The sequence below is a fragment of the Phyllobates terribilis genome, unplaced genomic scaffold (genome assembly GCF_046119375.1).
Source record: "Phyllobates terribilis strain yellow unplaced genomic scaffold, ASM4611937v1 Scaffold_1__5_contigs__length_1240528914, whole genome shotgun sequence".
Lineage (NCBI taxonomy): Eukaryota > Metazoa > Chordata > Amphibia > Anura > Dendrobatidae > Phyllobates > Phyllobates terribilis.
The window spans coordinates 975,247,055-975,271,858 of record NW_027362761.1 but is presented as its reverse complement, the minus strand read 5'-3'; the positions used below and the strand labels follow the sequence as shown (position 1 = coordinate 975,271,858).

Sequence of the window (24,804 nt, the reverse complement as noted above, 5' to 3'; positions counted from 1 at the left end):
ATCATTTAGCATATTGGCTTTTTCCTCATCCTCATCCACCATTTCACCCAGACTATTTTTAAGGGGCCCAACACTATCATTTTTTAGTTTTTTACTATTTATGTAGTTAAAGAATATTTTAGGATTATTTTTACTTTCTCTGGCAATGAGTCTCTCTGTCTCAATCTTTGCTGCCTTGATTTGGTTTTTACAGAATTTATTTAATTTTCTGTATTTATTTAATACCTACTTGCTTTAGTTCTCTAAATGCTTTCTTTTTGTCACTTATTGCGCCCCTTACAGCTCTATTTAGCCATAATGGTTTCCTCCTATTTCTAGCATGTTTATTCCCATAGGGTATATATTGTGCACTGGTCCTATTCAGGATGCTAATAAATGTCTCCCATTTGCTTTGTGTAGTTTTATGTCTCAGGATATCGTCCCAGTTTATTGCACTAAGATCATCTCTAAACCGTTGGAAATTTGCCTTCCTGAAGTTTAGTGTCCTTGTAACCCCTCTACTACACATCTTATTAAAGGATACATGAAAACTTATTATTTTGTGATCACTATTACCCAAGTGACCCCCAACTCGTATATTTGATATACTTGTTGGTTAATATTAGGTCTAGCAGTGCCCCCATTCTTGTTGGGTCCTGAACCAGTTGTGAAAGGTAATTGTCTCTCATAGTTGTCAAAAACCTATTACCTTTGCTTGAACTACAGGTTTCTGCTCCCCAATGTATTTCAGGGTAGTTAAAGTCCCCCATAATAATGACTTCTCCTAGAGTCGCTGCTTCATCTATTTGCTTTATGAGGATATTCTCCGCTGCTTCCATTATTTTTGGAGACTTATAACAAACCCCTATCAGTAATTTATTATTTTTTCCTCCTCCCCTTATTTCCACCCACAGGGACTCCACATTTTCATTAGATTCACATATATTCTCACGCAAGATGGGTTTTAAGGATGATTTTACATATAAACAAACCCCCCCCCCTTGCTTGTTTGTACGGTCATTTCTGAACAGACTATAGCCCTGTAAATTAACTGCCCAGTCATGGCTCTCATCCTGCAATGTTTCAGATATCCCCACCATGTTGTAATTATCTTCCAACAAAATTAATTCTAATTCCTTCATTTTGTTGGTGAGGCTTCTGGCATTAATGTACATGCATTTTATGTATCTCTCTTCTTACTATATTGACTGTTCTAACCCCACCCCCAATTTCTTTATTTGTGCCCAGGTCACTATCGGCACTATCTTCCCCACCTATAAAATGAATACCCTCCCCCCAATCCCAAGTTTAAACACTCCTCCAACCTTCTAGCCATTTTCTCCCCCAGCACAGCTGCACCCTCCCCATTGAGGTGCAGCCCGTCCCTAGCGTAGAACCTGTAGCCAACTGAGAAGTAGGCCCAGTTCTCTAGGAACCCAAACACCTCCTTCCTACACCAATTCCTGAGCCACTTATTTATCTACCTAATCTCCCGTTGCCTCTCTGGCGTGGCACGTGGTACAGGCAGTATTTCAGAGAATACCACCTTGGAGGTCCTTGCTTTAAGCTTGCAGCCTAATTCCCTGAAATCATCTTTAAGGGTCTTCCACCTACCTCTAACTTTGTCATTTGTGCCATTGTGCACCATGACTGCTGGGTCCTCATCAGCCCCTTCCAGTAATCTGTCAACCCGATCAGCGATGTGCCGTACTCGAGCGCCAGGTAGGCAGCACACTGTTCGACGATCCCTGTCTTTGTGACAGATTGCCCTATCTGTTCCCCTAATAATTGAGTCCGCCACTATCAGCACCTGCCTGGCCTGCCCTGCTCTTCTATTTCCCCCCTTACTGGAGTTGACACTCCTCCGGCTTTCAGAGGACATGCCTTGCTGCAGCAGTGTTACCCCTGTACCGACACCCCCCTCATCTGCCAACTTTGTCAACTTATTGGGGTGTGCCAGATCAGGACTAGCTTCCCTGGCACTCTTCCCTCTACCCCCCTTCTAACTGTCACCCAGCTAGCTGCCTCACTGTCCAGCAGCTCCCTACTACCACCCTCCCCCACATCTAACCCAGTGAGCAGCTGCTCAGTGAGCAGCAGACTCCTTTCCATATTGTCAATGGATCTCAGTGTTGCCAGCTGCTCATTTAGATCCAGTACCTGGGCTTCCAAATGCACAACGTGCTCACATCTCGCACAGCAGTATGCACCCACGACCGGCTGTTCAAGGATTGCATACATGTGGCAAGATGTACACTGGATAGCATTGTCAATAATGGAGCTCATTTCCTAATAGGGATTGCACTAGACAGAAATGTTAAGTAAAAAGAAATGTAAAGAATTAATAAAATACAGACAGCAATTCAGTCCAAATTCCCCCATTCCAAACTCCCTGAATCCAAAGTCACTGAAAAACAAGTCACACACTTACTTCCGTTTGCACTTACACTCCGGTCACACTCAGCTCGTTCACACTCGCTAAGGAAGAAGATTTAAAGAGTTTTTGTTTTTTGTTCCCCTTTAGCAGCAATCCAACCTACAGCTCAAATGCACTTCCAAAGTAAGAAGCGAAATATCATAATATTCATCATGGCTGAAGACTTGCTGTATTTACACTAGGAATTTGAATGTTAGTCAAACCCATCTGCAGAATGTATTTAATTTCCTGAGTGTTTGCTTCTATTAATACTAACAAGATTTAAGTTCGTTCTACAGTCAAACATTTTGCCTTTCAGCTAGCTGTGCAGATTTCACTTGTTCGGGTGCAGCAAAGGTTAAGCAGTTCTGTTTGCCTCCTAAAGCTTTTCGTCCTCAGTTATCTCAGCTGTTCTGATTTTTTCACTCCCCTCTGGTATAAGTACTCACTTCTTAGCTTGGGCAATTGCCAGTGATAGCTTGCTATAACTTAGCATTGATTTAGTGCTGTGAACCGTGTAAAGAGAAGTCGTTTAGGAGTCTTCTCTGGAGATTGCTGTTTAGAAGTTTGTCTGGTTTCCGCCCTTTCTTTATCTCCCTTTTGGTTTGCCTCTCCCTTCCTTTCCCTTTATATACCATTACATAGTCTGGGTGCGCTTAGAGTGATTGCTGTTTCTTTTACCCTTGTCTATTTCCCTTTGTGTCTGTATTTTAGAGCAAGACTAGCGTACCTGCTGCCCCATGCACTACCCAGGGCCGTGCTTAAGGCAAGACAGGCCTAGGAATGCGATTGCCGCACAAGGTGAAAGAATCCGTCTAGGGACATCAGGGAGCTCAGCGTTGCGCAGGGCGAGTTTCAGGGGTTGTCCCTCTAATCTTTCCCTAGTGACAGTGCTCCCCTTCCCATTCTTTGCGCCATTTGGCTCCTTGGTCGAGCGTGACATTAGGACAATGTGACAGCTTTTTTTCAGTTAATTTATTTCCAATTCTCCCCTGATTAATCTGTGTTTTTTATCTTTCTTTATTTACCATACGGTTTCAGACATATGAGCCATTTTACAAGATTCTCTGGGGAGGCTGCTCTGCATTATTCCCCTGTGTGCAATACCCTCCTTGGTAAAGATCATAAAAATCAGTGCAAAATAAATAGTACGATATATCTTGAAACATATGATGGATTTTAAAAAAAGTAGCGGAATACTAAGGGGAGCAGCAGGAATAAAATAAGAGCAAAAATTGGCCACTAGTGAGAGGTCTTCTTTAAATTCACTGTATATTGTCTTTATTGGAACCATCGCAAAACTGATTTAACTTTAGGAAAAAACAAAGCATGACATCACTGTCTACACACATTTAGCCAATTAGAATTTATGATTTTAGATCTTGAAAGCGAAAAAATAGTTTTGAAACATACATCCTCTACAGTGGTGGCCAAAAGTACTGGCACCCCTGCAATTCTGTCAGATAATACTCAGTTTCTTCCTGAAAATGATTGCAATCACAAATTCTTTGGTATTATTATCTTCATTTAATTTGCTTGCAAGGAAAAAACACAAAAGAGAATGAAGCAAAAATCAAATCATTGATCATTTCACACAAAACTCCAAAAATGGGCCAGACAAAAGTATTGGCACCCTCAGCCTAAAACTTGGTTGCACAACCTTTAGCCAAAATAACTGCGAACAACCGCTTCCGGTAACCATCAATGAGTTTCTTACAATTCTATGCTTGAATTGTAGACCATTCTTCTTTGCCAAACTGCTCCAGGTCCCTAATATTTGAAGGGTGCCTTCTCCAAACTGCCATTTTGAGATCTCTCCACAGGTGTTCTATGGGATTCAGGTCTGGACTCATTGCTGGCCACCTTAGAAGTCTCCAGTGCTTTCTCTCAAACCATTTTATAGTGCTTTTGGAAGTGTGTTTTGGGTCATTGTCCTGCTGGATACCCATGACCTCTGAGGGAGACCCAGCTTTCTCACACTGGGCCCTACATTATGCTGCAAAATTTGTTGGTAGTCTTCAGACTTCATAATGCCATGCACACGGTCAAGCAGTCCAGTGCCAGAGGCAGCAAAGTAACCCCAAAACATCAGGGAACCTCCACCATGTTTGACTGTAGGGACCGTGTTCTTTTCTTTGAATGCCTCTTTTTATTTCCTGTACACTCTATGTTGATGCTTTTTCCCAAAAAGCTCTACTTTTGTCTCATCTGACCAGAGAACATTCTTCCAAAACGTTTTAGGTTTTCTCAGGTAAGTTTTGGCAAACTCCAGCCTGGCTTTTTTATGTCTCGGGGTAAGAAGTGGGGTCTTCCTAGGTATCCTACCATACAGTCCCTTTTCATTCAGACGCCGACGGATAGTACGGGTTGACACTGTTGTACCCTCGGACTGCAGGGCAGCTTGAACTTGTTTGGATGTTAGTCGAGGTTCTTTATCCACCATCCGCACAATCTTGCGTTGAAATCTCTTGTCAATTTTTCTTTTCCGTCCACATTTAGGGAGGTTAGCCACAGTGCCATGGGCTTTAAACTTCTTGATGACACTGAGCACGGAAGACACAGGAACATTCAGATCTTTGGAGATGGACTTGTAGCCTTGAGATTGCTCATGCTTCCTCACAATTTGGTTTCTCAAGTCCTCAGACAGTTCTTTGGTCTTCTTTCTTTTCTCCATGCTCAATGTGGTACACACAAGGACACAGGACAGAGGTTGAGTCAACTTTAATCCATGTTAACTGGCTGCAAGTGTGATTTAGACCCATGACATGTTAGGTGCCACAGGTAAGTTATAGGTGCTGTTAATTACACGAATTAGAGAATCATCACATGATTTTTCAAACAGTGCCAATACTTTTGTCCACCCCCTTTTTTAGGTTTGGTGTGGAATTATATCCAATTTGGCTTTAGGACAATTCTTTTTGTGTTTTTTCATTGAAGACAAATTAAATGAAGATAAGAATACCAAAGAATTTGTGATTGCAATCATTTTCAGGAAGAAACTGAGTATTATCTGACAGAATTGCAGGGGTGCCAATACTTTTGGCCACCACTGTATGTCAGTGGTCTCAATTACGTGGGCCACATATGGCCCCGGAAGCAATTCTTTACAGCCTATAGCAAGGGGCAGGCTGGGCTGGGTGGCAGATATCATCCGGCACGAAGTCTTTAAATGTCCAAGGTGCTTTCTCAGCTGCATCACAGACTGTCTGTATCCACCGGAGATGAGCTTCTGGGCAATAAATAAGAGCCCGGGGGGGGGGGGGCATTTTAGTGTATGTAGGGAGGCTGTGGGGCCATCATTCTGTTTGTATTTGGGCCATCATACTGTATATAGAGGACTGTGGGGTCACAGTATACTAGGCATTGCAATGAGACACCATTTATATGTATGACACCGTGATGTAGCAGCTAAACAGAGCCAACTTTGTCCACGAGACCTCTGACATTCCGTGTAGCACTAGCCTAAATTTAAAAATGTGGCCCATGCGCTGACGGGATTTTTCTAAATGGCCCAGGGCCCCATTCAGTTTAAGACCCCTGCTCTGTGTCATATCTTAGACCAGGGTAGATCTCAAGATTACAAGGTAAATCACCCCTTTTTATTTCATCAATTTCTGAATTTATCTTAAGTAAGAATCCATCTTAAATACAAGTGCATCTTACTAAATTAGAATATCATCAAAAAGTTAATTTATTGCAGTTCTTCAATACGAAAAGTGAAACTTATATTATATAGAGTCATTACAAACAGAGTGATCTATTTCAAGTGCATTTCTGTTAATGATTATGATTATGGCTTACAGCCAATGAAAACATGAAAGTCATTATCTCAGTAAATTAGAATACTTTATAACAGCAGCTTGTTTTTAAAATATGAAATGTTGGCCTACTGAAATGTATGTTCAGTAAATGCACTCAATATTTGGTCGGGGCTCCTTTTACATCAATTACTGCATCAATGTGGTGTGGCATGGAGGCGATCAGCCTGTGGCAATGCTGAGGTGTTATGGAAGCCCAGGTTGCTTTGATGGCAGCCTTCAGCTCGTCTGCATTGTTGGGTCTGGTGTCTCTCATCTTCCTCTTGACAATACCCCATAGATTCTCTATGGGGTTAAGGTCAGGTGAGTTTGCTGGCCAATCAAGCACAGTGATACTGTTGTTTTTAAACCAGGTATTGGTACTTTTGGCAGTGTGGACAGGTGCCAATTCCTGCTGGAGAATGAAATTTCCATCTCCAAAAAGCTTGTCGGCAGAGGGAAGCATGAAGTGCTCTAAAATTTCCTGGTAGACGGCTGCGCTGACTTTGGTCTTGATAAAACACAGTGGACCTACACCAGCAGATGACATGGCTCCCCAAACCATCACTGATTGTGGAAACTTCACACTAGACCTCAAGCAGCTTGGATTGTGGCCTCTCCACTCTTCCTCCAGACTCTGGGACCTTGATTTCCAAATGAAAATTGGAACTCTGGGACTTTGTGGAGTGTGTCAATGACTGCCTCCTGGACATCTGTCAAGTCAGCAGTCTTCCCCATGATTGTGGAGCCTACTGAAACAGACTAAGGGACCTTTTTAAACGCTTAGGAAGCCTTTGCAGGTGTTTTTTTGTTAATTATTCTAATTTACTGAGATAATGACTTTGTGTTTTCATTGGCTGTAAGCCATAATCATCAACATTAACAGAAATAAACACTTGAAATAGATCACTCTGTTTGTAATGACTCTATATAACATATGAGTTTCACTTTTTGTATTGAAGAACTGAAATAAATTAACTTTTTGATGATATTCTAATTTAGTGAGATGCACCTGTATATATACTTACTGGAGTGTCTTTGCACGTTCGGAAAGAGAAGTTCTGCAGTAGCAGGGAGATGACTGATTTCATATTGATCATGGCAAATCTCATCCCTATGCAGTTCCGTGGTCCAGCTCCAAAGGGTAGGAAGGTGTAAGGGTCTTGTGTTTCCCTGTTCTCTTTACTAAATCTGTACATGAAAAAGACAAAAAGATATTGCTCAAATGTTGTATAGCCAAGTAAAGGGAACCACGGGCATCATGAATCAGATCCTGGCTTTGCAATTGCACTGGGAAAATCTGGCCCATTTGCCAGACTAATCTTGTCTTTAAAGTCTATGTGTTGTAGCAATGCCAGGTAGGCTAAGGTTAAATCCCAGCTCTGCAGGCTTTGATTAGTGCACCTGGCTGGTCCTGCATATGAACAGGCTAGGTGTTTATCTAAGTCAGTCTGCTGGGAAGGCTGATCAGACTGGATGTGTCTTGAAGTTGAAGAGAGAAACAAGCCAGAATCCCTATTTGAGAAGAGTTATGTGCACCAAACTGCAAGTATCAGTGGTTGCTATGGACGATAGAAGTTTTGTTTGACCGAGCTGGGGCTAGCTCAGCAATGCATGAATAGCCAGGGTCTATACTGTTTAGTTAGCGCCTGGACAAGGCTAGGGATTTATGTTTATGATTTTGATGTTGTGGTGCTGTGCAACCTGTGGAAAGCAATAAAAACAGCATGTTCTTGGACCAAAACTGTATTGTTTGTGTGAACGCTACCTAAAGTTTAATGGCTACCAGAGTGAATCCCTACAAGGTTCTTTGGTATGTTGGAGCGTTTCAGAGAAAAATAAAAACTGGCTGTAATTGTATAGCCAGAATCTGATTCATGCTGTCTGTGGTTTGGGCAGCAGGAGTTAGGTGACAGGTTTCCTTTAAAAAGATTGTCCATCTCACAAAATATCTTTTGAAAAAAAAAGCTCAGAATGGCATAATAAAAACCACAAAACACCTCACTGATCATCAGCTGTTCCCGTTCTGAAGCTTTCAAGGTCTCCATCTGGCCTCTATTGCCTTGTCTCAGTCGATATTTGAAAAGAATTCTCAGCTAATCACTGCCTGCAGCAGTGAACCGCCTGGCCCAAGCCAGTGATTGACTGCAGAGGTCACATGTCCTTGTGTCTCTACAATGTCCTTGCAGCAGGATGTAGTGATAGGAAGGAGACCAGGCACTATTGGAATGGGAGTGGTACAGGATTGATGAAGTGAGTTGGGTGTTTTTTCTTTATTTATTTATTTTTGTAAACTATTTCGAGATTTTATTAACCAGCTCCACATCTGGCCATTTTTCCCTCATTCCTGTCCAGGCATATTTTCAGGTATATTTTGGTACATCCTGTTTTAAGATTTCTAAATTTTGTTCCGTTTTTCATGATACGTGGACTGTAATTTTTAAATTATTGTTATACTCCTTATAATGTTATTTTAAAATGTAGAGAAAAAAAAAAACAGAAAACGTGTCTTTTCATTTTTTTTTTACAACCAAAAAGAACCACTGAAATACATTTTAAATCGTATTCCCTTTAACAAAGAAATTACTGTATTTATACATATCAGATATTTTCCTTTTTTATGGGTGCATTTAGAAACAGTAATTTGGACTTGTGGTGGTTTTTTTTTTTTTACTTTTCATTTTGTCAAATTTATTTCTTTTTCTTATGTTTTGTTAAATTTATTTTTTCTTCATTTATTTCACACACTGTGCCCCCCATACATTCATAAAGACTTTTGGGTGCATTTTAACAATTAAATACATTTTTATATTGTTGAGTTCATCTGTAACTGAGGATGGTATGTTAGCCCTAATAACACTATAAATCCAGCCTACTACTTGAAAACCAGATCTGATCTGGGCGTGCTAGGACCCAATAGCTTTGGCTTCCTCTAGGCACCAAGCAATCACATGATTGCTTGAAAGCAGAGTTGGTGATAATTCAACCCAGCCTTCTGTAGGGGGTAGTCCAGCTGTGTCTGATAGCCGGCCCTCACTTCTCCAGCTGCCTGATCTCATTTATCTGCTTAATCTGTGACGACTGTATAAATCATCATTGTAGAGTTAAATATGGACCAACCAGACATTTAAAGTCTATGGGCAGTCTGGAAGTAGTTCTAAAAATGGGTAATTCCACAAATTCAAAATGAAATGTACACAACTATAAATTTGTACTGAAACTGAACAAAACTTTTAAAATATTTTTCAAAATATTCTGATGAGATTTCTTTTTATACAAAGGACATATGTGAAAGACAGATATACTGTAGACTTCTAAATTTTCTATAATTTTTTTTAAACCTTCTTGAGACCAAGAGAAGGCTGAGCTTTACACTGTATTATCAGAACAAATTGTTAATGAATAAAGTGATGCAAACACTTGATATATTTGAATTTTTCTGTTTATACTCATTATGTTTTCCCAATATATGCCCCCACATATGTGATACCTTTCAGGTCGGAATTCCTCTGGCTCAGGCCAAAGCTCGGGGTCACGGTGCAGCACAAAGACCGGAATAACAGTCACAACACCCTTTGGGATAGTCACTCCATTGATATCAGTTGTGGTCTTACAGACACGCTCAAGTCTCAGAGATGAGGGATAGAGTCGTAAGGTTTCATAAAGCACCATATCAAGGTACTCCATCTGCATCAGAGCTTCATATGTCGGTGGAGCCTGAAGACAATGAATACATTGCTCGTGTATTACTTTGTAATCTCAGACCATTATAAATTTCACCACAAATTACATCATTACAACGTTGTTTAAAATGAAATTCACACAGTTATTGGACAATAATTTTTGGAGAGATTTGTGTTACTGGCAGCAATTAGGGCTTTAATGTGGAGATGTCTTAAAATGAATGGCAAATTTGCTTACCTAAGATAAACATAGGAAGTATATTAGATGATTTCAAAAAGACCGGCTGAACATTAAATTTGTATGGGGGACTCCTTATTGTTCCCCAATGGCAAATTGCAACTTCCCAGTTCATTTTTTTCTTATGGAGATAAACGGCCAAATAAGGAGTCTATCTTGAGCTTATTCCCTTCTTCCTACAGGCATACTCGGCCGAGTCCAGCTTCATTCATCCAACAGCTATCTAATGTTCTGTATATGTTCAACCTTACAGCCGAAAACAGGAGCTGGACTTTTCTGTCACTACATGACAACATAAAAATGTGTACTGTAATTACAGTTTTAATAATTTAAATGAATATGTCACCTCATCGGAGAGCAGCATAATGTAGGAAAAGAGACCCTGATTCAAACGATGTATCACTTAGTATACTGGGTGCAGCAGTTGTGACACAATCAGAGTTTTTAGATTGAGCATGTAGCTGAGCTCAGACAGCTGTCCCTGCCCACACCACAGATTTCTGTGTACATGGTCTATTGACAGTAAGCTGCTTATCAGAGAAGGGGGCGTAGTGAGACCAGGGCTCATGTGAGCTGTAGTCCAGGCAGTGATAATCTCCTGGTGATGAAACATTCATTGTATGGAAACAACAGCACACAGCCTAATAGGTGACACATCCCTGAAACCTGTGTCTCAGCCCCTACGTCATGCTGCCCTCAGATTTCATATCAAAAACCTGCTGACAGATGCCCTTTAATTCTCAATTTATATATTCAGCTTTTTAATTTTAAGCTTTAAGCTCATCATACACCAAAGTCATTGAACATGATGTTAAGTACGGCATGCCATTATTCCATATCGGTGTACCTTATTGGGAAGCAAGGTGTCAATTTCCTCCTGAAGTTTGGTTTGGACATCTGGATGAGTTGCCAAATGGTAAGCCAGAAACATGAGTGTAGTGCTGGTGGTCTCATAACCAGCCATAATGAAGATAAGTCCCTGAGCCATAATTTCAGTGTCAGTCAGTTCTATAAAATAAATACAATATGGAGTTGGATACAATCATTTTGCATATGAGTGGACAAACAGTGTGAAATGAGAAGTGCATCAAAGCCAGAAATGAATATTTGCTAACCTATGCACTAAGTTGAGGATACCTAGATAGTAGACTAAAGTGAAAGACAGTGGGCTAGATTCACACTGGTCAATAAAAAGACAGAAAAGTAAAAACACACTAGTTACTAGTTAAAGAGGTCTTCTATACACTCTTTATCATAGAAATTGTAACACCAAGAAGGAAAAATCACTGACTTATGGAAATCACAGGATCAATAGACATGTTAATGATAATCAAATGATGAAAGAAATGAAGCAAAATTTTTAAAACATCTCAATTTGTTTATTGTCGAACGTGAGCACCACGTGCAGAAATCCAGGCACTTACACGCCTTGGTTGTTATCAATTGAAAAAAGCCTGTAAGGGGCTGAAATGTCTTGTTGTAGTTTTCCTACATGTGGAATAAATGAACTGATCGAATACACGTGAGTGCCAGGATTTCTTCACTTTGCGTGTTCTCTCGTGAAGGCCTCTTCATGATCTTGTCCACATGGTCTCCAGACCAATTTCTGGCTATTATTGCGTCCAAGACAAAATTGGGACTCCTCGCTCAAGAGGATAAAATCCATTCTTACCTTCACTGCAGTCTTTTTCTGCACTATGAAAACCTTTGAGAGGTCAATGAAATACCTGTAGCTGGACTTCTGGCTCGTAGCCCAATATCATGCAAACACCTTCTGATGATTTGTGTAGACTCTATTTGATGCCTTAGGCTTGGTATTTGACATTTACTTGCACTTGCAATATGGAATGGATCAATCGTGGAACCAGTGGTACGGTCATTTCTCCAAAGTTTCCCAGAAGTAATTTTTCAACACGACATTGCCAAGTCACATTTTGCGCATGCCACTGTGATCAGCCTGTGTGGCCTAAATGTGGCATCATTACCTGCAGCATCTCAGAACTTGTTTTCTATCTAATACATCTGGGATAGCATTGATCAGCAATTGCAAAAGGAGCTGCCAGCAGCAAATCTTGATGATTTGCGTGTCCAAGTGCATTCAGTGTGGCAGAACATTCCTCAGACAACCATTAATAACCTTGTTGATAGCAGCCAAGACATGTAAGTGCGGGAATTTCTGCATATGGTGCTCATACTCGATTCTGAAAAAATCAAGATGTTTTGAAAATAGTTTCCATTATTTTTATTATTAACATTTCTATTGATCCTGTGATTTCCATAATTCCCCTTTCCTTTCTGGTGTTTTATGTGGAAAGTTATTCTTCATACCTTTATAGCCATGATCTGATCCTCCTGTACTGTTGTCTTTAGATTGAGCATCTACCATAAGTTGTAGAAAATCTACTCGATCCTGAAAGATCAGAGAAAAGATCAGAGCAAGCAAAGTTCCAGAATACGTTATTTGTAATCCTTTGCATTCTACTATAGCAGTATGTCCCAGACAATTTAGAGACTACCTTTATGACATATTAAAGTATAATACATCCATCCCTGCCTTTCTCTTAATGCAGATATTTCAAAATCAGTTTGAGCACAACACTGAAAAACATACAATTTTGACATTTTCATTATTCAAATATGGTGGCAGGGGTTAGTAGAGAATCTCTCCACATTTTTCCCAGTTGAATTAAACATTCACTTACTGTGTGAACTCCTTTCTGCCTGCTTTTCTTAATGCTTGTTATAGCATCTTGAAAAAAGTCGAGGACGCTCCTCGGAAGAAAGCAAAAATTCAGTTTGTTCAAAAGAGGAATCAGGAACGGAAACAGAACTGTAAGAAAAAAAACAGAACATGAATCATTCAGACAGCACAGTGGATTTTATTGTCCATATTTTTAGGGGCTATGGGCTGTTTCTGACTTCTGTGGAGACGTAGAGATGATGGGTGTACTTGCTGTTGGGGTCTACATTGTGACTTTTGAGTAGAACACCTCAGTTATGACATGGCTGATCAGAAAGTAGTGCGATGTCAGATGCCATCTGTAACTAAATGTTTGCGGCACATATTAACCAGTCTGCTGACATCAGAACGTTATATATATATATATATATATATATATATATATATATATATATATATATATACACTGCTCAAAAAAATAAAGGGAACACTTAAATAATAGAATATAACTCCAAGTAAATCAAACTTCTGTGAAATCAAACTGTCCACTTAGGAAGCAACACTGATTAACAATCAATTTCACATGCTGTTGTGCAAATGGAATAGACAATAGATGGAAATTATTGGCAATTATCAAGACACCCTCAATGTGTTCTGCAGGTGGGGACCACAGACCACATCTCAGTACCAATGCTTTCTGGCTGATGTTTTGGTCATTTTTGAATGTTAATTGTGCTTTCACACTCGTGGTAGCATGAGACGGACTCTACAACCCACAGAAGTAGCTCAGGTAGTGCAGCTCATCCAGGATGGCACATCAATGCGAGCTGTGACAAGAAGGTTTGCTGTGTCTGTCAGCGTAGTGTCCAGAGGCTGGAGGCGCTACCAGGAGACAGGCCAGTACACCAGGAGACGTGGAGGGGGCCGTAGGAGGGCAACAACCCAGCAGCAGGACCGTTACCTCCACCTTTGTGCAAGGAGGAAAAGAAGGAGTACTGCCAGAGCCCTGCAAAATGACCTCCTGCAGGCCACAAATGTGCATGTGTCTGCACAAACGGTTAGAAACCGACTCCATGAGGGTGGTATGAGGGCCCAACGTCCACAGATGGGGGTTGTGCTCACAGCCTAACACCGTGCAGGACGCTTGGCATTTGCCACAGAACACCAGGATTGGCAAAGTCGCCACTGGCGCCCTGTGCTCTTCACAGATGAAAGCAGGTTCAAACTGAGCACTTGTGACAGACGTGACAGAGACTGTAGACGCCGTGGAGAACGATCTGCTGCCTGCAACATCCTTCAGCATGACCAGTTTGGCAGTGGGTCAGTAATGGTGTGGGGTGGCATTTCTTTGGAGGGCCGCACCACCCTCCATGTGCTCGCCAGAGGTAGCCTGACTGCCATTAGGTACAGAGATGAGATCCTCAGACCCCTGGTGAGACCATATGCTGATGCGGTTGGCCCTGGGTTCCTCCTAATGCAGGACAATGCCAGACCTCATGTGGCTGGAGTGTGTCAGCAGTTCCTGCTAGATGAAGGCATTGAAGCTATAGACTGGCCCGCCCATTCCCCAGACCTGAATCCGATTGAGCACATCTGGGACATCATGTCTCGCTCCATCCACCACAGAGTGCACCACAGTTGCATCACAGACTGTCCAGGAGTTGGCGGATGCTTTAGTCCAGGTCTGGGAGGAGATCCCACAGGAGACCATCCGCAACCTCATCAGGAGCATGCCCAGGCATTGTAGGGAGGTCATAAAGGCACGTGGAGGCCACACACAATACTGAGACTAATTTTGACTGGTTTTAAGGACATTACATCAAAGTTGGATCAGCCTGTAGTGTGTTTTTCCACTTTAATTTTGGGGGTGACTCCAAATCCAGGCCTCCATTGGTTAATAAATTTGATTTTCATTGATGATTTTTGTGTGATTTTGTTGTCAGCACATTCAACTTTGTACAGAATAAAGTATTTAATGAGAATATTTCATTCATTCAGATCTAGGATGTGTTATTTGAGTGTTTCCTTTATTTTTTTGAGCAGTGTATATATATATATATATATATATATACATATATAGGATCTTAATAGATCTTACTAGTACTTACGTGTGATTAAGAACAAAGGGTTAAAAAAGGAGAAGGTGAAAAGTTTTCTTCCATTGGTCACAAATGGATCATTGGGATTGTTCAATGAATCCACATTCACACTGAATGATGTGCTCAGGACAATGTCCATGCTGTAGCTTCCAAAGATGCTGAAAAGACAAATGGTGAAATACCAGGCTGAACTAAATAAACCCAAGACCCTTATGTATCACCTACATATTCATGTTTCCACTAACAGATTCTCATCTACTTTAGTGGAAAATGCAGAAGAATCTAAAATATTGCAATGCAATCACTTCTCATGTGGTACTCTTCAAGATAATGATTGTCCTGTGTATGTAAAATACATTTGAGCTCTATAGAATTTTTTACTGTAATATCAAAAGATGTAGAATTGTAAACAAATTTTTTTGTGTGGTCAACATGACACAAAACTACAGTTTAATATTACACTATTTAGACTATAAGATACTTTATTTACACCCACTTAAAAGGGTTCACCAGCAATATAAAAAACAATTTAATTAGAAATTCATTCTCAAATATCTTGAATTAGTAAATCAGACTTATTTTGTCTAAAATGACTGCTGTCTTCTTACACCGATGGAAACTTGTTATAGAGTAGTAATAGGACAGGTGCCTGTGGACATGTTGGAAATTGGAAGTTCCGCTACTCTGACATACATATAAATTATGCCACATACTACATCATCCGTATCACGGAAGCCGTTCAGAGTTCAGAAAGATGGGGTGGACAGCAGTGTGAGCAGCCTCTTACCTCAGCACCCCTGGTATCTCCAGTATTAGATCAGATAGACAGGGTGGACAGCAGTGTGAGCAGCCTTCTCTTACCTCAGCACCCCTGGTATCTACAGTATCAGATCAGATAGACTGGGTGGACAGCAGTGTGAGCAGCCTCCTCTTACCTCAGCATTCCTGGAATCTCCACTATTAAATCAGATAGGCAGGGTGGACAGCAGTGTGAGGAGACTCATCTTACCTCAGCATTTCTGGAATCTCCACTATTATATCAGATAGACAGGGTGGGCAGCAGTGTGAGCAGCCTCTTTCCACAGCACCCCTGGTATCTCCAGTATTAGATCAGATAGACAGGGTGGACAGCAGTGTTAGCAGCCTCTTCTTACCCCAGCACCCCTGGTATCTCCAGTATTATATCAGATAGACAGGGTGGACAGCAGTGTGAGCAGCCTTTTCTTACCTCAGCACCCCTGGTATCTCCAGTATTAGATCAGACTATCCACTTGGAGCTCATCTTCCTACACATGTAGGAAGAGGCAGACTTTCCTACTGCACATGCTCGCAAGTCTCTGTCCTATTAACATTCTAGGACAGGTTTCTGTCAGTGTAACAAGACGATGACCATTTTAACCTCCTTAGACAACATAAGTGTGATTCTGAAAGAATCCCTTTAAAAATTCCCTATTAATATATTTATCCATAGACGGAAAAATACATCACGTGCCAACAAAAATATGTGACTAAAACAATTGGTTAGATATAAGTCCACATTCAAACACCAATATGCTGTCATTGCTTTTCTTGTTTGAGTCAAGAAGTGCACTTCAGGCCCATTTAAACGAGCTCAGATCATTATAAATCACTTTTTTACTGGCTCTCTTACTGGTGCAGACAAAAACCGGTGGGAGTAGAACAATTGTTATTACAATCTTATATAGCATAATATTATCAGCAGTACATTCCCCATTTACACAGTTTGATGTGCTTCCAATAGCCATGATTTTAATGCTGGCATCAATGATTTGGCCACAAGATGAACAATCGTTTTGCTTGTTCGTCAGGGTGATTGGCAGCATGTTTACATGGGCTGGTATTTTTGACGCTAGTGTCTTTCTTGTCTGAATTCCTAGAAGGAATGGGATTCCATGTAGCTTATATACAGAAATCTGTCCTGAAGACATGGTAACAGCTGTGCTGCAGTTCATATACATTGTAATAAAGCTATGTACTTACTTCTTCATATTTAAAAATTCTTTGTTAGCAACTTTCTCGTGAATATTCTTTACTAAAAGTTCTCCATATTCTTTGATTATCGGAAACATCTATAAGGATGACGGGAGAATATTAGGTTTACATAGGGTATGTTCACAAATTAATCATCATTTCTGTCCAACATGGGAATTAAAAAACAAAAAAAAACGGCAATGCTCAATCCTTAACATGTAGCACTATTTTTTTAGGCATTTTTTTATTGAATCTGTACAGGCTTCAAACACAGATGTGAACACATCCTAAAGTTTTTGCACTTTATTTTTATTAGTGTAATTTTTAGGACTCTATATTGGGTCTAAGGAGTAAAGTCTGTCCTTGAGGAGAAGGACAAGTCGGAGAAAGTAGAGTTCTAGGTCTTGCAATGCTCCTCTAGGAATTTAAATAAATATGCAAACAGCACCTTTAGATAAGAAAGATGACTAGAATTCTAGCGCCACCTATTGGAATCCTGTTGTGCTCTTAACTCAGTCATTTATTTTTAAACTAGCCTGATGAAGGAGCCTCTGTGCTCTAGAAGCCTGAAAATATAATTTTCTGGTTAGCCAATAAAGGTATCACTCCTAGAATACTTTTGATCTTTTTTAGGCATAAAAGTATTTACATTGATGTAGCAATCCTAAAAATCAACCCTTTAACCAGCTTTGCCACATGACTTAGGATATGAGGTCAAACCAGAATCTACATTTGCAGACAAGTGTTTTGTCCCTCATCAGTACAAAGCAGGTCTGTTTTGGTTGGATAAGAGGCCTCTGACAGTGGCTTCAAGGGGTTAAGTCTCTCCTTGTGGGGAGCTCCAAGTCTCTGATGAGGATATTTGCATATTTAAATTCCTAGAGGAGCATTGCATGGCCTATTAGTCTCCTTTCAGTAACTTGGCACTCTCCACAAGGATAGACTTATTACTAGTGATGCGCGAACGTGCTCGGATAAGGTGTTATCCGAGCACACTCGGGTGTTAACAGAGTATGTTCAGCATGCTCGAAAAATTTGTTCTCGCCGCTGTGGCTATTAGACAGCCGCAACACATGCAGGGATTGCCTGTTTGTTAGGCAGTCCCGGCACGTGTTGCAGCTGTATAACAGCCGCGAGACATGCAGCCGCAGCGACGCAAACATATTTTTCGAGCATGCCGCAGATACTCTGTTAGCACCTGAGCATGATCGGATAACGCCTTATCCGAGCACGTTCGCGCATCACTACTTATTACCTTAGATCACCTGTCAGAGGCCTCTCACCCACCTAAATCAGATTCCTTGCTTTGAACTGATGAGTGGCAAACACCACAAAGCACGTGTCTGAAAATGCAGTGCCTGGGGTAGCTTCTTATTCTAAGGTCATGTGGCAAGTCTTGTTAAAGGGATCATAATGACTTTTAGGATTGCTACATCCACTAGTTACTGTCATCTTTCTCTCCGAAGAGGCTATTTACCTAGGACTGTATGTGTAGTATGTACGATACATGTAAGAGCAGTAGGGACTGACAATAAATTTGATGTACGAAGGGAAATAGATAGGAGAACTCTTTCTTGTCAAACATGTCAGTAAATCTGCTGTTCATATATTAATTCTTAGGTAAGGATGCAGTATCCTTCAGAGCTATTAGTATGTGAGGTAAAAGATGAAGTAACATGTTGATAAATATAGACTATGAACTGTCCATCTTAGGGCTCATACCCATATTTGAGGAAAAAAACGGTCCGATTTCTGGACCAAAAAAAAGGACGAGTGTCATGCGAATTTCATGAAAGAACAATGCAATTTTTCACACCTAGCATCTGTATGACATCCGTATGACATCCGTATACAATGCGTTTTTTTTCTCTGCAACTATTATTCTGCAATCATGTACAGGACCATTTATAGTGTTCCATGCTACAGAATGGTAATATATCAATATAAAAATCGGATGCCATACAAATGGTCCGTGTGCCCTCCGGTTTTTTTCTCGCACCCATTGACTTGCATTGGAGAGTCTTGTCCGATATACGCGGCAATATGCAGCACGCTGCGATTTTTTTCTCATCCAGATTTCAGCTGAGAAAAAAATCCCAAATGAGCTTTAACTCATAGAATAACATTGGTCAGAGGGCAATCCGATTTTTTATAGGATTGCACTCGTCCGTTTTTCACACAGATGAGTATGAGCCCTTATTCTAACATTTTAGGCCATGTTCCAATGTAGTTTAAACATTGTATTGTTTTATGCAGAAAATCTGCTGTGTTTAACAAAGCAAAGGGTGGATGAGATTTCATGAAGCCTCATGCCCACTGTACATTTAAAGATTCTGTTAAACAATTTTTTGGTATGTTTTTTTTCTATGGGGATCATGAGAAAAAAATATGTAAAAAATGCAATTATTTTAAGTGCAGAATTTTCTGCGCTAAAAAAAACAGTGAAAATGCATCATGTCTGTACCAAAATGTGTCAGAAAATGGGGAAAATTCATTAGAAAAGTGCAGCAAAAATGCAATAATCATAGAAGATTGCTATTGAATATTTTGGTGAAGACATCTGCTGAAATAAAAACAGCATTTTCGCATATGGAAACTTATTTTTTTTTGTCATGATCCTAGATTTGTCAGATAACTGGGAGCCTGCTATGCTTCTAGTGAGCAGTATGGGCAATATACTTTATATATGATCTATCTTAGATATTTTACCTGCTTAAGTTTACCGCTGGTGAATGTTGGTGACAACACTGTCCGTATCCTTTTCCATTGATCATCAGCAGCAACTAGCACTGCAGATTCTAGAGGGCCATTAAGGCCAAAATTCTAAAAAGAAGCAAATAGAAAAATTAATAAATATAAGAAAAATTACCAGAAATATACAAAATCATATGAGGATTTGGCTTTAGCACTTACCCTTCTGTTGGTAAATATAGTATAGCATTCCTTAACTAGGATGGACTTAATGATTGCGGGGTCCATTACTGCCAGCACCGGCTGTCTCCCATCAAAGAACCTGGTTCAGAAAACAGATATGTTCAGGTATATTGTGAGACCAGCACTATAGACACAAGATGATTGCTTACATTTACCAAGTAAAAGTTGAACAGTCTCAGCCGTGTACGTCGGTGATAAGATTATATATAAATTAAATTTACAGTAAAATATTAATCACCTTCATTCATTTACATTTTTTACTTACCCCCATATTTTTCCAAATTTTTTGAAACATTCAAAGTCAAATTCTGTAAGTCCCTAAAATCAAATAAACAATATATTTGCTTTATTCACAAGTAGTAATTAAAGGAAAGATAATTTCCAACCTAAAGACATTGATAGATGCACATTAGATTAGTTGGCCATTACAGATGGGAGAAGGAAGCTGTCATTGTCCTCACAAAACATGGATGTGATCTGAACATAAACCCAAGACCGTGGTCAGATGAGCGTATGAAAAATGGTCAGATTTTTATACAGAAAGCTCAGATGATTTTCATTCATGTGTCCGTATTTTACGTCCGTTTGGGAACCATGTGCCATCAGTATTTATACATCAACATTTCAAAACATACATGACCAAATACTTTATCCAATGTTAAAAATAAAAATATGACCTTAAAAATTCAGATGCTATATAGATGGTCCATAGACTTGAGTAGGCGAGTCTCATCTGAATTATGGAAGAGAATAGTGCATGCTGCAATTTTTTTTAAACACAGACATTCAGTCCATGTGGAAAAACTGTCACCAGAACAGTCCCATTGAATTTCATTGGTCAGTGTGCTGTCCGATTTTTACTCATACAGCATATGTATGTATAATACCCTTGTCTGAACAAGCTCAGGGCTCGATGTAGGTACTGGGAGGAGTGCCTTATCCTCTGGCGTACAGGGGACGATGGACACGGAACCGCAAGAAGGGAAGGTAACCAATCCCAGGTGTAATGCGGGACTGGACAGGAAATCCCAGTGGCAGATAGGAATAGCCAATGCAGGGATAGTCCAGGAGGATTGGAAAGTAATGATGGAAACATACTGTATAAAGGAAACAAGAAGTGTTGTGCCCGATACTATATGTTACAGTCTGATGAACTTGAACTGTCCAGTAAACTGTTGTTAATACGAATTGTGTGTCCCCTGAGTTAGGTGTGGGGGCTCCGGAAGATGGATGTCTGGAAACAGTGGAGGCCTGTGGCCTAAACGTGAGAGTGATGCACCCCACAGTGGGCACCACATTGGGACTGGGACACAGTGCCAGGATGATGTGAAGCAGCAGCCCGGTCATGGATACCGCCCTCAGTTACTTTACAGTTCAACACAGAGACCCCTGCAGTGATGACTAAATCCATGTATAGGGTGTAACGCAATGGCCAGCGCCCCAGCATGATGTCCCCTTCTCCCTCCATGCAGGAACGCCGGCTTACTCACCACCCTGGCCCTCGGCATGATCCCCAGCGTCCTCCCTGCTGTTAAAGGGGTAGTGCACACTTATAGTGAATGCCCTCTGCTTGTAGCTGAGAGGCATTTAGTATAATTGGTACACCTGCAAGATGGCTCCTGTTACGGATCCGGATGGTGGAACCTCTGTGCTGCGGTGCAAGGAGGGACCCAGAGGGGCGTAACTAGGTATCAACTCGGAGCGACCCAGGTCGTATGGCGGCTCAATCGACTCCGTGACCAGGGAGGCTCCGAGCAGAGGGACCAGGTGCTACTCTGGGGACGACCTTGTAAGGGAGCAGGTGACTCCCACGGTACAGATGGCAGGGACTGACCGGTATTGCAGATGGGCACAGCAGGCAGGCTGACGAGTGATCCGGGTGGATGGACTGGCAGACATGGCAGGCAACAGGCGGGAGCCTCTAGGTAGGCTGTCAGGTGGTCACGGCAAGTGATGGGCAGGAGCCTCCAGGTAGGCTGACAGGTGGTCACGGCAAGTGACGGGCAGGAGCCTCCAGGTAGGCTGACAGGTGGTCACGGCAAGTGACAGGTAGAGATGAGCGGTGTTCGACTAGAACTGTTCGCCAATCTCAAATTCGAGCTGTTTTGGGCGGTGTTCGAGTTGTTCGTCGAACCCGAACGATTTGCAAAAAATTCGGCTGTTCGAGGTTATGTTCGATAACTGTTCGTGCACCAAAAGCGTGTCCTGCATGTCTGGTGCTATTTAGAGCACCAATCATGCAGGGATTGTCTGCCACTCACTGTAATGCCACAGCCATGGTGGTTGTGGCATTACAGTGATTGCCCAAATCGATGGGAACAGTGCCAACAGTGAAACATGAAAAGCCGGCAATTCAGCAGCGGCATACACCGGTACCCGACAATTTAGAACCGAAAGAATAGGTCTTCACACATAGATTAGATAGATATAAACATGTCAGCCACATATATACGAAGTACAGTGAAAGTGCTGCTTACTGTACTTGTCATTTAGCGTAAAGGATTTATCAAAAAAAATAATAGTGTTTTCATGCACCATCTCTTTAAAAAAGCCGGCCGGCAATTCAGCAGTGGTACCCGACAATTTAGAATAGAAGGAATACAGAATCACACATAGATTAGATAGATAGAAACATGTCAGTCACATATATATGAAGTACAGTGACAGTGTTGATTACTGTACTTGTCATTTAGTGTAAAGGATTTATTAAAAAAAATAATAGTGTTTTCATGCACCGTCTCTTTAAGAAAGCCGGCCGGCAATTCAGCATCTGTACCCGACAATTTATAACAGACAGAATAGAGCTTCACAAATAGATTAGATAGATAGAAACATGTCAGTCACATATATATGAAGTACAGTGATAGTGTTGGTTACTGTACTTGTCATTTAGTATTAAAATAAAGGATTTATTATTAAAAAAATTTGCGTGGGCTTCCCCTTAATTTTAGGCTCTAGCGGAGGTTAAGCAGACAGCTGGGGCAGATGTTTGAAGCCTGGGAAGGGGGTAATACCCACGGAGCTTCCCAGGCTACTAATATCAGCCCCCAGCTGAATACATAGCCTTTACTAGCTATTAAAATGGGGGACCCCCCCAAAAAAATGACGTGGGGTCCCCCCTAATTTAATAGCTAGCAAAGGCTAGGCAGACAGCTGGGGGCTGATATTAATAGCCCAGGAAGGGAGCCATGAATATTGGCCCCCTCCCAGGCTAGAAACACCAGCCGTCAGCCGCCCCAGAAATGGCGCATTCATAGGATGCGCCAATTCTGGCACTTAGCCTCGCTCTTCCCACTGCCCTGTAGCGGTGGCAGGGGGTAATAGGGCTGGGGTTGATGTCAGCTTATAATGCCAGCTGACATCAAGCCCAGGTTAGTAATGGAGAGGCGTCTATAAGACACCCCCATTACTAACCCCATAGTCAAAGTTAAAAAAAACACAAACACCCAGAATAAAGTCCTTTAATTGAAATAAAGACACAATTCTTTATTGTTCTAAATTAAACCATACTTACCATCACACCCATTCCAGCTGAAGCCAACGATCTCCTGTAATAAAAATAAAATAATAAAGCAACCTCATCCTTACCTTTCCATGGTTCCCACGACAGCTTCAGCTCTGCTACATCGAGATGACAGGCTGGACCGCAGCAGAACGCCGCCATCCAGCCTGTCATCCCGCAGACACTGAGAAGCGCAGGCTTGCTTGCGCTCCACATTGTCTCTCTGTGACGGCATAAAGATGAGCCGAGGTCATGTCCAATGAACTCGGCTCACCTCATGCACATCACTTACAGCGTGGGAGAATTCTCACGCTGAAGCGCTGAGTGCAGGAGAATTTTCCCACGCTGTCAGTGAGGTGCATGAGGTGAGCTGAGTTCATTGGACATGAGCTCACCTCATGCACGTCACTGACAGCGTGGGAGAATTCTCCTGCACTCAGCACTTCAGCGTGAGAATTTTCCCACGCTGTCAGTGACGTGCATGAGGTGAGCCGAGTTCATTGGACATGACCTCGGCTCATCTGGATGCCGTCACAGCGAGACACTGAGGAGCGCAAGCATGCCTGCTCTTCTCAGTGTCTGCGGCATGACAGGCTGGATGGCAGCGTTCTGCTGCGGTCCAGCCTGTCATCTCGATGTAGCAGAGCTGAAGCTGTCGTGGGAACCATGGAAAGGTAAGGATGAGGTTGGTTTATTATTTTTCTTTTATTGCAGGAGATCGTTGGCTTCAGCTGGAATGGGCGTGACGGTAAGTATGGTTTAATTTAGAACAATAAAGAATTGTGTGTTTATTTCAATTAAAGGACTTTATTCTGGGTGTTGTGTTTTTTTTAAATACTTTACTAGAAATTCATGGCGGTCATGTCTAATATTGGCGTGACCCCATGAATTTTGGGCTTGGGGCCAGCTGATAATACCAAGCTGGCCCTAACCCCTTTATTACCCAGTGAGCCACCGCACCAGGGCCCTGGATGAGTTGGGTACAGCGCCAGAAGAAGGCGCTTCTATGAACGCGCCATTTTCCGGGGTGGCTGCGGACTGCAATTTGCAGCTGGGGGGGCCCAGAAAGCTTGGGCCTCCCTGCGCTGCAGATTCCAGCCCCCAGCTGCCTAGTTGTACCTGGCTGGACACAAAAATAGGGCGAAGCCCCACTTCAATTTTTTTAAATTATTTCATGAAATTCATGAAATAATTAAGAAAAAAAGGCCTTCCCTATATTGTTGTGTCCGGCCAGGTACAAATAGTCAGCTGGTGGTTGGGGGCAGCCCGTTCCTGCCTGCTGTACCTGGCTGGACACAAATATAGTGCGAAGCCCCACTTCAATTTTTTTAAATTATTTCAGGAAATTCATGAAATAATTAAAAAAAAATTGACGTGGGGCTTCGCACTATATTTGTGTCCAGTCAGGTGCAGCAGGCAGGAACGGGCTGCCCCCAACCACCAGCTGCCTATTTGTACCTGGCCGGACACAACAATATAGGGAA

The 24,804-nt window shown here is 41.6% G+C and overlaps 1 protein-coding gene across 2 annotated transcripts in view; it reads right to left on the bottom strand.

Annotated features, from left to right (window-relative positions):
* LOC141156653 (cytochrome P450 3A24-like) overlaps nt 1–24,804 on the bottom strand; it is a 53,714-nt gene that overhangs the window by 3,693 nt on the left and 25,217 nt on the right. For both annotated transcript variants that reach the window (XM_073642863.1, XM_073642873.1), the window contains 10 exons: nt 20,084–20,136; nt 19,798–19,897; nt 19,594–19,707; nt 16,894–16,982; nt 14,902–15,050; nt 12,816–12,943; nt 12,442–12,523; nt 10,961–11,121; nt 9,683–9,909; nt 7,221–7,383 (listed from right to left, as the gene is read on the bottom strand). In XM_073642863.1, coding sequence (XP_073498964.1) covers nt 7,221–7,383; nt 9,683–9,909; nt 10,961–11,121; nt 12,442–12,523; nt 12,816–12,943; nt 14,902–15,050; nt 16,894–16,982; nt 19,594–19,707; nt 19,798–19,897; nt 20,084–20,136 — 1,266 coding nt within the window. The remainder of the gene's footprint in view (nt 1–7,220; nt 7,384–9,682; nt 9,910–10,960; nt 11,122–12,441; nt 12,524–12,815; nt 12,944–14,901; nt 15,051–16,893; nt 16,983–19,593; nt 19,708–19,797; nt 19,898–20,083; nt 20,137–24,804) is intronic.